At 39.9% G+C, this 12144-nt stretch overlaps 1 protein-coding gene across 1 annotated transcript; it reads right to left on the bottom strand.

Annotated features, from left to right (window-relative positions):
• Nucleotides 1-1963: 1963 nt before the first annotated feature.
• On the bottom strand, nucleotides 1964-4149 carry LOC139329064 (adenosine receptor A1). The gene is made up of 2 exons (XM_070959190.1): nucleotides 3648-4149; nucleotides 1964-2716 (listed from the first exon to the last, which is right to left on the bottom strand). Exons 1-2 carry the CDS (start codon nucleotides 4001-4003, stop codon nucleotides 2080-2082), a joined length of 993 nt encoding a protein of 330 aa, XP_070815291.1. The 5' UTR covers nucleotides 4004-4149; the 3' UTR covers nucleotides 1964-2079.
• Nucleotides 4150-12144: the final 7995 nt, after the last annotated feature.

Genomic DNA, 12144 nt, shown 5'->3' with positions numbered 1-12144 from the left:
GCTTTAGCAGAAGCTTTAGCTTTAGAGTTGGAGTAAATCACTTCAGCATAATGCTCTGTGGGTAATTTGCTCAAATGCTCCAGAGCCTTTTCAACACTCTGCCTCGGCTGTTGAAATATGGCTTAAACTGGCTGAATTAGCCAAAGAGGTGCCTGCATGCTGTGATAAAGACTAATGGCTGGATTGCTTTGATGTTGCCAGACTTTTGTTCCATTTGCTTTAGTGACTTTATTGTTAATTTGAATTCCAGGCAGGGTCTTTTCACTGTGTATTGGATGGTTTTCCGTGAAGCATAAAATTTCAGAACACACTGTACTTTCTATTGATCTTACTCAATAAATCTTTCCATTCTGACTCTTCTGCTATTGTCCACATGACTACTCCAACATCCAGCATGAGCATTGTGAAATTAATTCTTTGTGCTGAGCCTAATCTTGTTTTTAGCCACGGTAGCAGGACAGCTCTATACAGCAACATCTGTCTGTCTGTCACTCAGTTTGTCCTCCACTTTGGTGTGATGCATTGCCATTACGTTTCAAACAGACATTTATGGAGCCCAGAGGATGAATCGATGATCCCCTGACTTTTCATCCAGCTCCTCCAGCAGCATATTGAAATGTCTCACCATCTCCAGACTGGGTTGCCATGAAATTTGATGCAGACTGTCATGTTAATTAGCTGAGCCTTTGACTTTTCACGAAGCACCACCATCAAAACTTCCATTTGTCCATTACTTCACTATAAAGGCCCAGTGTATGATGTAGTGCCATCTAGTGGTGAGGTTGCAGATTGCAACAAACTGAATACCCCTCACACGATAGGGTCATGGTTTTGAGTGTTAGTTTTGTTATTTCCTGTTTTATGTTGAAAGTTTTACCTCATGTGTTATCGTTTGCCTTACCTCCTTTGTGATTGATTTGCTTCACCTGTCCCTCGTTGCTCTTCACTCCCAGCGTATTTAAGTGTTTTTAGTTCGTCCTTGTACCTCGTGTGTCCGGCCTGTCCGGAGAGTTTACTGGTATCTTCTAGTGTTTTTGTGTTGTTTCCTCTCTGTACCTCCTTTTTTCTGATTCTTGGCCTTTTGACTTTTGATTTTGTTTGCCTTTGGACTCACGACTTTGTTTTTGACCCTCACCTGTCTCACCCTCCTATCAGTCTTTGTTTTTTGCCACTTTATTTAAATGAGGTATTTGAACAGCTCCAGCTCTGCCTTTTTTGTCTTCATGTGGGTTTAACCCCTTTTTTCCTCTGTGACACTTTATGACAGGTGGCTGCTAAAGACATGAAAAACATGAAACCTCTTCTCTAGAGCCACTTTTTAGTTTCTCCATTCTGGGCTAGAAACATGGCAGACTCAGTGGGGACCTGCTCCCTCTGTATTAATAGCTCATTCTAAGGTAATGAAAAAATTAATTCTTAATTTCAGGTGATTATTCACTGACGAAAACATAAATATGAATATTATATTTATTTTCTGCCAAATGATCCCCCTGAATCCCACAGACTGGATTTTCAGTGCATACAAAACTAATGGTTAGTGCTAATTATCAAATGTTAGCATGTTAGCATGCTAAAGTAAGATGGTGAACATGGTAAACATTATACCTGCATGTTAGCATTCAGCACTGCTGGCATGGCTGTAAACTCTTAGTCTTAGTTTAAAATGTGTTTACATTGTTGTAAATGTGAAATAAGAACTGTAACATCGACAATGAAGGATGAATCTTTATTCTGCTGAATTTACCAACAAGCTTTTTGAACATGAAATGTATCACTTATGTTGACATATTTATTGTAATTCAATATGAATCATTTAAGAAGGAATTGGGTTAAAACAAAACAAAACAATACAGGTTGATAATCTTTTTTTTTTTTTTTTTTTTTTCTGATTGCAGGCTCATATGCTTAAAATCTCACTGTGATGAAGAAATGTGAATGGATCAGAACATGTCCATCACTCAATGAAATGCTTTGCTGTGCCTGTTTATGGGTTGATATTCCAAATATCACGAAATCCCATGATTACCACCGCTGCACATCTCACTGTAAGCCATGAGTAGAGGAGTTCTGCAGCCTTTGTTACAGGTTCACGTCCACTTTCTCCGTCAGGGCTGGTGTGCTGGTGGGACACGGAGTGGGCTCTGTGGGTTTACATAACATGCAACGGCGAGCGATCTGGATCAGCGTGACACGGAACCGCTTTATCCTGAATGCATAAACCATCGGGTTGACTGCTGAGTTCACGTGAGACATGAAAATGCCTACATACATGGCAAACTTGGGTACGCGATAGTTTGGGCAGAAGAAGTTGATGCAGTTCATGATGTGTATTGGCAGCCAACACACAGTAAAGAGGAAGACCACCAAGGCCAGAGATTTGGCCAGCTTCAGCTCTTTCTGGTAGTACCTGTCTCCATCACAAGTGGCTTCAGCACGCCGGTTCAGCTGCCGCCGGATCACCCTGAAGATCTCCCCGTACAGAGCGATCATTATGGACAGGGGTACCACCACCCAGCCGAAGAAATTGAAGTACACCATGTAGTCCATCCTCATGACGGTGGTGAATTCACACACAATGTCGCCGGAAAGGCTGAGGTTTCTCTGAGCGTCACGGTTATTCCATCCGATCATTGGAACCAGCCCAGTGATGAAGGAGAGGATCCAGCACAGACAAACTGCCACATATGCCCTCCTCTGTGTCACGATGGTGCAGTACCTGAACAGGGTTATTGATAACAGAGACAGTTTTTCAATCACCTAAATGCACACATTCATGCTGCTGGATAAGTATTTCTTTGAACACATGCCAGTCCATCGTTCATTGTTCAGGAGCATTTTTATCAGCTTTTGACACCAGGATGCAACTGGTAAACAAAAGGTAGAACGGACGACTGCCAAAATCCCTTATCAAACTGTGTCTGTGTCAGTTACAGTATTTTCGACTGACCGGGACATTTTAATTTGCTTAAAAGCCTTTGATGTCCAACCAATTGATTTACATTAAACTAGGCAACGATATATGGTGGCACCATGTCAGACATCAACTCTGAGAAGCACCTCCTCTTTGTTGACCCTCAGGGGCTGAAAGCACAAATTTAGCTCTCTGATGCTAAAAGTAATAAGAATAGTAAGACCAGAGGCCACTGCTCCTGCTACAATTATTTGTTTCTCTAATAATGTTTTTGGGGCAGCTTTAGAAAGCAGGATTATCAGAAAATTGAGGGGTTTTGCTGTTTGAGGAGGATGTTAGTGAGATAAATGTAAGATAATATTGGTTGATGCATGCTGTGTAATGTGGTATCAGTTCTCCGGAAATCAGGCTGAGGGTTGAATAGCACTTATATCAGTAACATAATTCGGAATAGTTTGGGCATGGCTCATTTTCAGCAAGCCAGCTGCAATGGGTTGAAACAGGCAATTATGTCTACTTCCTTCCAGTTATGAATATTTTATTGTTCTTACTGGAAGCAGTTATATTCATACTGTAATACTTTTGTAGAGAGTCATCACAACATTCATCATCTAACACAATTATAACCAAATGGATCTCTGCTGTCCCTTAACCAGTTCATGTCTAAATCCTGAAAGACTGAATCACATCTCTCAGAGGAAAAGTGTACACGACTGGTTTTACAGCAGCTCCTCACCTGGTGGGAATCTTGACTCGCAGGTATCGGTCGATGGCGATAGCCAGCAGGGAAAGGATGGAGCTCTGGGTGATGATCAGCAGCAGGCAGGAGAGGAAGAGGCAGGTGTAGAACTGGGTGTTAAACCCCAGACTGATGATGATAGCCAGAGGGATGACCAAAACCCCCACAGCGATGTCAGCCACGGCCAGAGACACGATGAAGCAGAAGGTGGTGTTGCGGAGAGCCCGGTTCACACACACAGCCAGCACCACCAGCACATTCCCCAGGACAGAGGCCAGCGCAATGGCTGTCTCAATGGAGATGTACATCATGTCCACATGCTCCCGAGGCTTGATTCCAGGAGAGGAAGACATTTTTACTCTTCACAGATGTTGCTTACCTTAACTCAGATTGTTAAAAAATGAAAGCTGGTTCTTGAAACTTCTAGCCTCCACTTTGGCGTTTGCTTCAGCAGAAACATCTTCTGCTACGTATGCTCTCTACCTGAAAGAACTCTACTTTTTCTCTGTGCCACATTTACACAATGAGTGGCCCTTGTGCTCGTGAAGGGACATTGGACTGTTAATCCTTAGCATGTTGTTCAAGCTCTGCACGGGATTGGATGCCAGTGCATCACTACTCTTCTACATCCTTTCTCTCACTCTCTCGATTACTCCCTCCCTAGTCAGCAAGTCATAAAAACGAGGGGAGGGACTCTTTGCTTGCTGCAGCATCCTGCAGCAATAGTTTTGCACACATTAAGTAAGTGTGTGTGTGTGTGTGTGTGTGTGTGTGTGTGTGTGTGTGTGTGTGTGTGTGTGTGTGTGTGTGCATGCTTTTTGAGAGGAACTGTGAGCTTTATGTAATGACTGTCAGACTGTCATTTTAATAAAGCTATTAACCAACAAGTTCTCAACTGATGATGCATGCGCACTAAAGCTGATTTTATCTTATTACAAATGAATCATATCAGCAGCAAGTAGTGATGAACAGTAACATGCGATGCTAAAAATACGTTGCTGACAAATAGCGTCAGTATTAAATAGTTTGTCTGTCAACTGCCCACTTGTCTTATCCTTGTCAAAATGCTTGTTTGTATCAATAAAAAAGAAAGAAAAAAGAATAATTGTAAATATATTAATTAATTTTTACACTTCTGTTTTAGTATGGATTAAACAAGATATAGCTTCTTACTTAGTTTGCTTCAGAGGTGCTGGTACATTTGGATTTTGTAACCTTTTGACAGAGCAAGGCTAGCTGCTTCCCCTGCGCCCAGTCTTTATGCTAAGCTAGGCTAAATTGCTAGCTGTAGCCTTATCTTTAATATAAGAATCTGAATCTTCTCATCAAACTCTCATCAAGAAATAATTCCCAAAATGTTGAACTCCTTTTTTTTTTTAATGAATTTGTATTTCATAACACCAGTTTAAGGTGTTCATGCAAACCAATTACATGAATATTTAACGGCGTTGATGAATGCTGGATCCAGCTCTTTGCCTTCAGCCTGTGTCACGTAGCCCGATTATTGTTCCATTTCTTCATCTTTAGTGCGATTGAAGTGTCTTCCTGTCTTAAGGATGACCTAAACTGTGTGGACTCAATTTCCACTTTAATCATTTAACATCAATACATGAGAGACATCGGGTTAATTGGAGTTATGTAATGACAGATTCACGGTGCTTGACCTCCAGTTCATCGCTTGTTCTATCTACATTTTTCTTCCATCGCCTGTCATTAATAAAATCATGTCAGCACAGCATTTTAACTTCTTTTTCTTAGAATTGTATCCATCTGCTGCTGAAACTTTTTTATTCTTGTGTCATTTTGGAGCAGTTATATTTTATTTAAGAGGCGTTTCTTAAAAAAATGTAAAATGTTTTAGTGTCACTGTCACAGTCTTGCGTCTAACTCTTATTCTTTGAGTCCAGCCCTTCTGTAAATTGGACGTACAGGGTTGACTGCAGTTAGGAATTATGTCCAAAAGTTCAATTACTTTCAAAAACTTTTAATTTAATTGTCCGTCTGAGCATGAGAAGACTTTGGCAGCAAGTATCACTGACCAAGCAATCACTGAGATGGTCTTCAGCTGCTTAAGGAAGCACATTCAACGTCTGCTTGTAAATATATTCCGTCTGATCACTTTGATTTTTTTTTTTCATTCAGAAAGCGATGACTCAGGATGCTGTTTTGGGACATTGCCTATGATCTCAGGCTCTGGTCTATGCATTAGAGTGTTCATGAGCAGACACTGAATCAGTTTTATTAGGCCTCTGTCATCCCACATGCCTTCATTAGCTCAAGTGAGAGTCTACATGAGTTAACGCTTCTGGAAACGCAGTAACTGTCAGTGTCAAAAATACTGAGGTAATGTGTTGGTTCAGCACTCAGGAGCATCATTGTACAGTACACTGCATCTGCTGTTATTATTCATCTATTTGTTTGGTGCAGTTTGCTTGTTTCGCATCAATCCAGTAATGATGCTCCTTCGTATTAGTGTGGTTTCATATTAATAATCAATGTAACATGACAGAAATTACATTGCTTTATACAATTAACTGCTCGCTGTCAGTTGTCAGTGTCTAACCCTGTAACCCAAACTGCTATATATATGAACATTTTGTAGAATTGTAGTACAGATGGTTACAACATCCTACACAAAAATCAGGTTATTTTGTCCTGTATAAGGTCTCTCTGAAAATATCTTGTCTTCCATTATTAATTACCAAATACATATATGCATCGTTATTTCTTATTCTAATATTCCTGTATGGACGAATCCCATTGGTTGCAACACATCAAATCATTATCCATAAATTGGAGTCAGGAATTCGATTATGGCCTTACAGAGATCCGCTTGCACATGTGCAACAGAGATTACATAACAGTAAAGCTTCTGTTACCGGATCCAATCAACAAAATTATTTTCAACATCCTCACCGTGCTTTCTTCTTCAGTGCAGAATTTATTTCGCTCTGACATAATGACTCGGCCGCTATGCCGTCTCTGTGTCTATATTAATCGATCAACCACAGCAGTTTTCCAAAAGGATTTCAGTGCTCTGATTAATAAGATGAATGGAGCGCAATTAAAAATAAACAGGGAGTGGCTTTGAATATTAAATGTGCAGATCACTCATAAGATTCAGCCTCCTGGGCATCAGCCAGAGGGCGTTCCACGTTGTTTGTTTGTTCTGTGTCTCTCAGTTTGTTCTTTTGTTGGTTCATTTGATGTGTTTGAAAGAAGGTGCACTTCTTATTTTGCCACATACACTGTCGAAAGGGAATTGCATTGAGTGATTCTTTTTGGAGGCTGACTCATTAGTCAACTTACTCGTTTAAACTGCGATAATAAAAAAAAAAAGAGCCTCACCTTCCCATCAAACCTAAGGCAGTTATTGTGCAGCAGTAACTCTATTGTTGACGAAGAACGTTAACAAAATCTGTGCACCTGATTAAGTTCACTTAGCAATTTTTGACTATTATGAGACAAATAGACTCCATAACAAACGCATCCTACCGTGTAATTGTTGTAGAACATATTTCCCGTTGGCTGCATCCCTGTCCACTGGATGTAGGACCTCTGTCAGTTCTTGCTCTGGTTTGGTCTTTGGTTGGTTTGCAGTTTCTTCATCACTTACTGACTTGCTTCAGGTCTCTCTCATCTTGTTTCATGAAGAGATTTTGTTGAATTGCTGATAACTCATGATGATGCGTCCTGATAAGTATATGATGCACAGTGCAGGGTTGATGATTTACACAATGCAAAACAGCTTGCTGCACACACTCCTGACAAAAGGCCAGGGTGGCGATGACAACCTTGGATGTCAGTTTTGTTTCCATCATCATATTTTTATGTGCGTTTTGAAGAATCACATTTGAATACCTTGACGGAAACATTTTCAAAACAGAGTTAATGCTCATAGCTGGACATGGAAACACCTCTTAAAGAGTCCTGAGGGAGAACATGGAACTCATGACTGATCAACTGTTCTGGGTGAAAAAAGTTCCAGAAGATCTGTCTCCATTTTTCTCTAGATAGCCAAGGCCACAGGTTCTTCTTCTTCTTCTTCTGCTGCTGCTGCTTCTTCTGCTTTTTCTTCTTCTTCTGCTATTGCTTCTCCTTCCACTGCTTCTTCTTCTTACACAGTCTCTAATTCCTCTGATCTCTTTATTACGTCCATGCATATACTTCCATCTTCTGATTAAACTACACTTTGCGTAGCCTAGTTTATTCCCTCCGAACACTTTTGCAACATTTCATTTTTTTTTCTTTATGTAACTTTACTCTAACTGACCAACTGCGGTCCAAAGAGGGAATTGTTGTTGTGTCTATACAACAGATACTGTTCTGCAATACTCGGACAGTGCACAGTCTCTATGCAGTATTTGTGTGTACGTTGAAAGTACTTTGAAAACATGAATTTATTTGTTTCAGTGGAAGACAGAAGCGTCATCGTAGAGGTTGGAGCACTGGACTGTCACTGGACAGGAGATGGCAGAAGGAAATGATGGATCAGGAAGCGAGTTAGGAGAAATGGAAGAAGGTGGAAGAAGGTGGAAGGAGGTATGAAGAGTGGTATAAAGTAAGTAAAAATAAATGAGAAATGAAATATCGAGAAATGGATCAGTGCTGATTATGTGTAAGGATGGAGGACAGCGAGGGAGGGCAGTCAGAATGAGTGACAGAAAATTGGTCAGGGGATCTAAAAGGAAATGTAAATGTGAGTGAGGTTAAACCTCTGAAAGCAAAGAGAAATGTGATTAAATGTGAGTCTTTCAGTTCTGATAACATTTGATGAAGCAGAACTCTGATAGTGAGTAAGTGCGATGTTGTTCTCTCTATGGCAGATGAAGTACCTTGATGGGAAACAGTTTCAAACATTTTCGATGAAGGTGTTAATTCTACGTCAGTGGAATGCAATAATATTAACTGTGAATGGCTAAGAGTGTCCGGAGTATAAAGATAAGCTGGGAGAGAAACATAATGTCATTTGTATTCAGGAGACATGGTTGAATCCGCAGTTGGAGTTTATTATAAAGGGACATGCTGCAGTCAGAAGAGACAGGGAACCTTGGCAAAGGTGGAGGAGTTGCAACATTCACACACAATGAGTAATAAGGGTGTACACATGAGCACGGATCATGAATCAGTTGTGATTAAGGTACAAACCGACAGAGGTAATATAGATATGATTAACTATGACAATCTGAGTGTTAAACTAAGTGAAGATATATTAAGGGATGGTGAGGGGCCATTGCAAGACAGTGTAAAGTGGTGTGGGGATTTCAGTTCACACAGTTAATTATGGGGGAGCGATAGCGCAGATGCAAAGGGTTTTCATTGTTGAAGAGTTTAAAGATGATCACTGTCTGGTGTGTATTATAAAGGGGAAGGAAGATGATGTAACAGCATGCAAAGCTCGACCTGACATATGTATCCAGTGCAATAGTAGGTGTATGCAAAGGGAGTGTGATAAAACATAGTGCAGTTGATCACTACCCTGTAGTGACTTCATTCACACAAGCACAAGATGATGAGGGAAAGAAGATTCCCAGATGGAAACTGGAAAATACTAACTGGGATGCTGTCCAAGAGACCAGAGCAAACAGATGTATGAAGAGAAGAATGAAAGAGAAGTACAGCTGTAGGATGTTGGGCATTATCAGAAGAACTGGGGGCATCAAACCAAGTTCTCAGTTACCAATGATGAACAGTGTGGACAGAGAAACTGCTACACATCTACAGTATATAATATACAAAGACATGGTGCTGGGAGAATGGTGGGCTGCAAATGAAGGGAAGAAAATATGATCACTCCCCAGAGAATAGGTCATATAAATATATGAAAATAGACAAAGAATATGAGAACACCCAAGCAGAAAACGCACACATTGTAGGGAACCACAGTTACTTCACTGTAGGAAATAGAGTATTGAGAGAAATCACCTTCCTCAGTCATCAAAGAGGGCAAAGCACCTTGACTTTTCACTGTCAGATTTCTTATCACAGTTCATCTTTAGGTCACAGTATAAAGATTTAGCTAAAAGAATCCTCCAGTTCAGTTGGCGGCAGTCATGCACCTCCCGAAGTTGGTTTGCCAACCGTAACTGAAGAAGAAGAATAAGAATAAGAAGACGAAGACGCAGCAGCAGCAGCAGAAGAAGAAGAAAGTGTGGCGCGAGTAAGAAAGTCAGTTGAAGTTTAAATTTGATGAATTTGTCCGTGAAACCGGGCAGTACTGACGACAACAGACAGAAACAGTGACCAGGTGAGTGAATTTGTAGCGAAGCTAAGCTAGCATAAGTTAGCTAACTGCCGTTGACAACCAACGTGCTACTGCACTAAGAGTGTTTGTATTTTTCAGGCTGAAATTTGTGAGCTACACCTGTTGAATTGCACTGCTGTAAGATGTCAAAGCTACATTTGACATGTAGTTTCTGCATTTACGATAAAACGGAATGTAAATATGTGTTACTTTTATTTAGCAGCTAATTGGAGGTGGAGTACTTTTGCAGAATGATGCTGTTCAGGTTCAGTACAGCCAGTGTTTAAAACAGTTCAATTTGTGCATAAGGAGAGAGAGTGAAAGTATATGCACCGACATGTTGTTTTTAAAATGTAAGGTCTGTGTGTGAATAATAATTGTAATTGGTAAAATGTTGAAATCCGTAAATAACAGGTTAAAACGAGAAGAACAAAATACATTTCTTACTAGAAAATACTGTCCAGGTTTAAAACGATGAAATCCTATATCTGCTGTTACTGTAAAGGTGCTTATATAGAACTTTTTAATGGCATGATAATTCATAATGACACTGGATAGTAGAAACTTTGGGAGTCAAAGTAACAGCCCTGTTCTTATACAGGTTTCAAAGTGATTTGGATCTTGGATTGTTTCCTTGACGGAGATGATGAAGAGCCACTGTTGATCCTCCTCATCCCTCATTCCTGAGGAGTAAATCATCTCTTCCTTCACTCCCCCATTTTGATGACACCAGTGTGGTAGGACTGTGTCACAAGCCCACATTCCCTTGGTTGTTATTATTAATTGTTAGTTAGTTGTTATTGTGTGCACCCAAACTTGAACTAAAACAAGTACCGATCTCAGAGCTCAGAACTGATCTGAAACTGACTGAACTTGTTTTAACCTGGAACTTGCCAACGAAATCAGCATTTGAGGATCGTATCAATACTCAAGGAGCACTTCCTTGAAAAGGGAAATGAAGATACTGAAAGTTGTTTATTAAGAAGTTGAAGTGATACTACTACTACTACTACTACTACTACTGTAGCGCTGTACTGAAATACTGTGAATATGGTGAATATTTAGGCAAGTTTTCTGCTTCAGTGTGTCATTGTCAGTTTGACTATGCAGTTTGCTTACAATCGGATACGATCTCGGAAAATCAAGGCTAACTGGTGATCCAGTCCGGCTGGCACCATTTCTATCTGCTTTCATGTCTCCCATTATAAACTAAATGAGCAAATGAAATCATGCTTTTTCTCCTAATGTTTTGTTCTACTCCACCCCGATGCAAACCCCCGCTGTAGTTACTTGTTAGAGGGAAGCAGTATTCAAACTGTGTCATTACAACATATAAAATTAGGACAATTTCATTTCATTTCCTCAGTCAATGTGCATCTTTCTTCTCTCTTTCAGTACAGTTTACCATATTCAATCTCTCAGGCTCCTGATACAAATTTTTGTCCTTCACTCATCCTCAGCCCCTCTCTCTGAGTCTAGACTCCGGTCCAATATTCATTTTCCTGCACTATGACCATTAAGCAGGCTACATGGGTTACATTAACATTAAACTGGTGCTAGCAAGCACCTGGCAGGCACAAGAGAGCATTTGAATATTTGCTTTCTCTTGAGTGCAAATGTTAGATTGATTGTTTAAAAAAAAGCAAGAAGAAAGTAAACACAAAGTGTGTCATATTTTATTTGGTATCGAAGATACTGAGAATTAAAATAAAACCTTTGTCGTACAATGCTGTCAATTTGTCATACAGTGCCACCTTTGAATAAATGTTCAGTTCCCTAAAGCTGTCACTTGTTGCATCCTCTTTTGTGCAAGGTGTTTTAGTGGTTCTGCATTTTTAATGTAGAACTGAGCTAATTTTATTTACAGCGTTTGCCTGCATTTCACAGGTGTCGTTATTAATATGAATATGAACTGCTTGTATATTTATAACTGTTTGTAAATTAAAACATACAACTAGAAACTTTTAATATCGACAGCAATAATGTCTAAATACAATATAGTACAGGCATGACTAGCTAGAGCATTACACTGTAACCCTCACAGTCTGCAGTACAGCAGTACTGTAAGGTAAATACAGTAACGATACCGTAGAATTAACATATAATGCTGGCGACCACAGCTGTTTCCTGTCATTTCACAGTGAAATCTGCATAGCTGCAGAAGAGTTCAACAGCCACAAAGAACTGAACACACATGTTTTTTTTACATCTTGTAAAGTGTAATTTTGGGAGATTTTACTGTAATTCTTC

Source organism: Chaetodon trifascialis, chromosome 3 (genome assembly GCF_039877785.1).
Source record: "Chaetodon trifascialis isolate fChaTrf1 chromosome 3, fChaTrf1.hap1, whole genome shotgun sequence".
NCBI classification, from domain to species: domain Eukaryota; kingdom Metazoa; phylum Chordata; class Actinopteri; order Chaetodontiformes; family Chaetodontidae; genus Chaetodon; species Chaetodon trifascialis.
The sequence above is the reverse complement of the archived record's forward strand: the minus strand, read 5'-3'. Positions and strand labels throughout refer to the sequence as shown.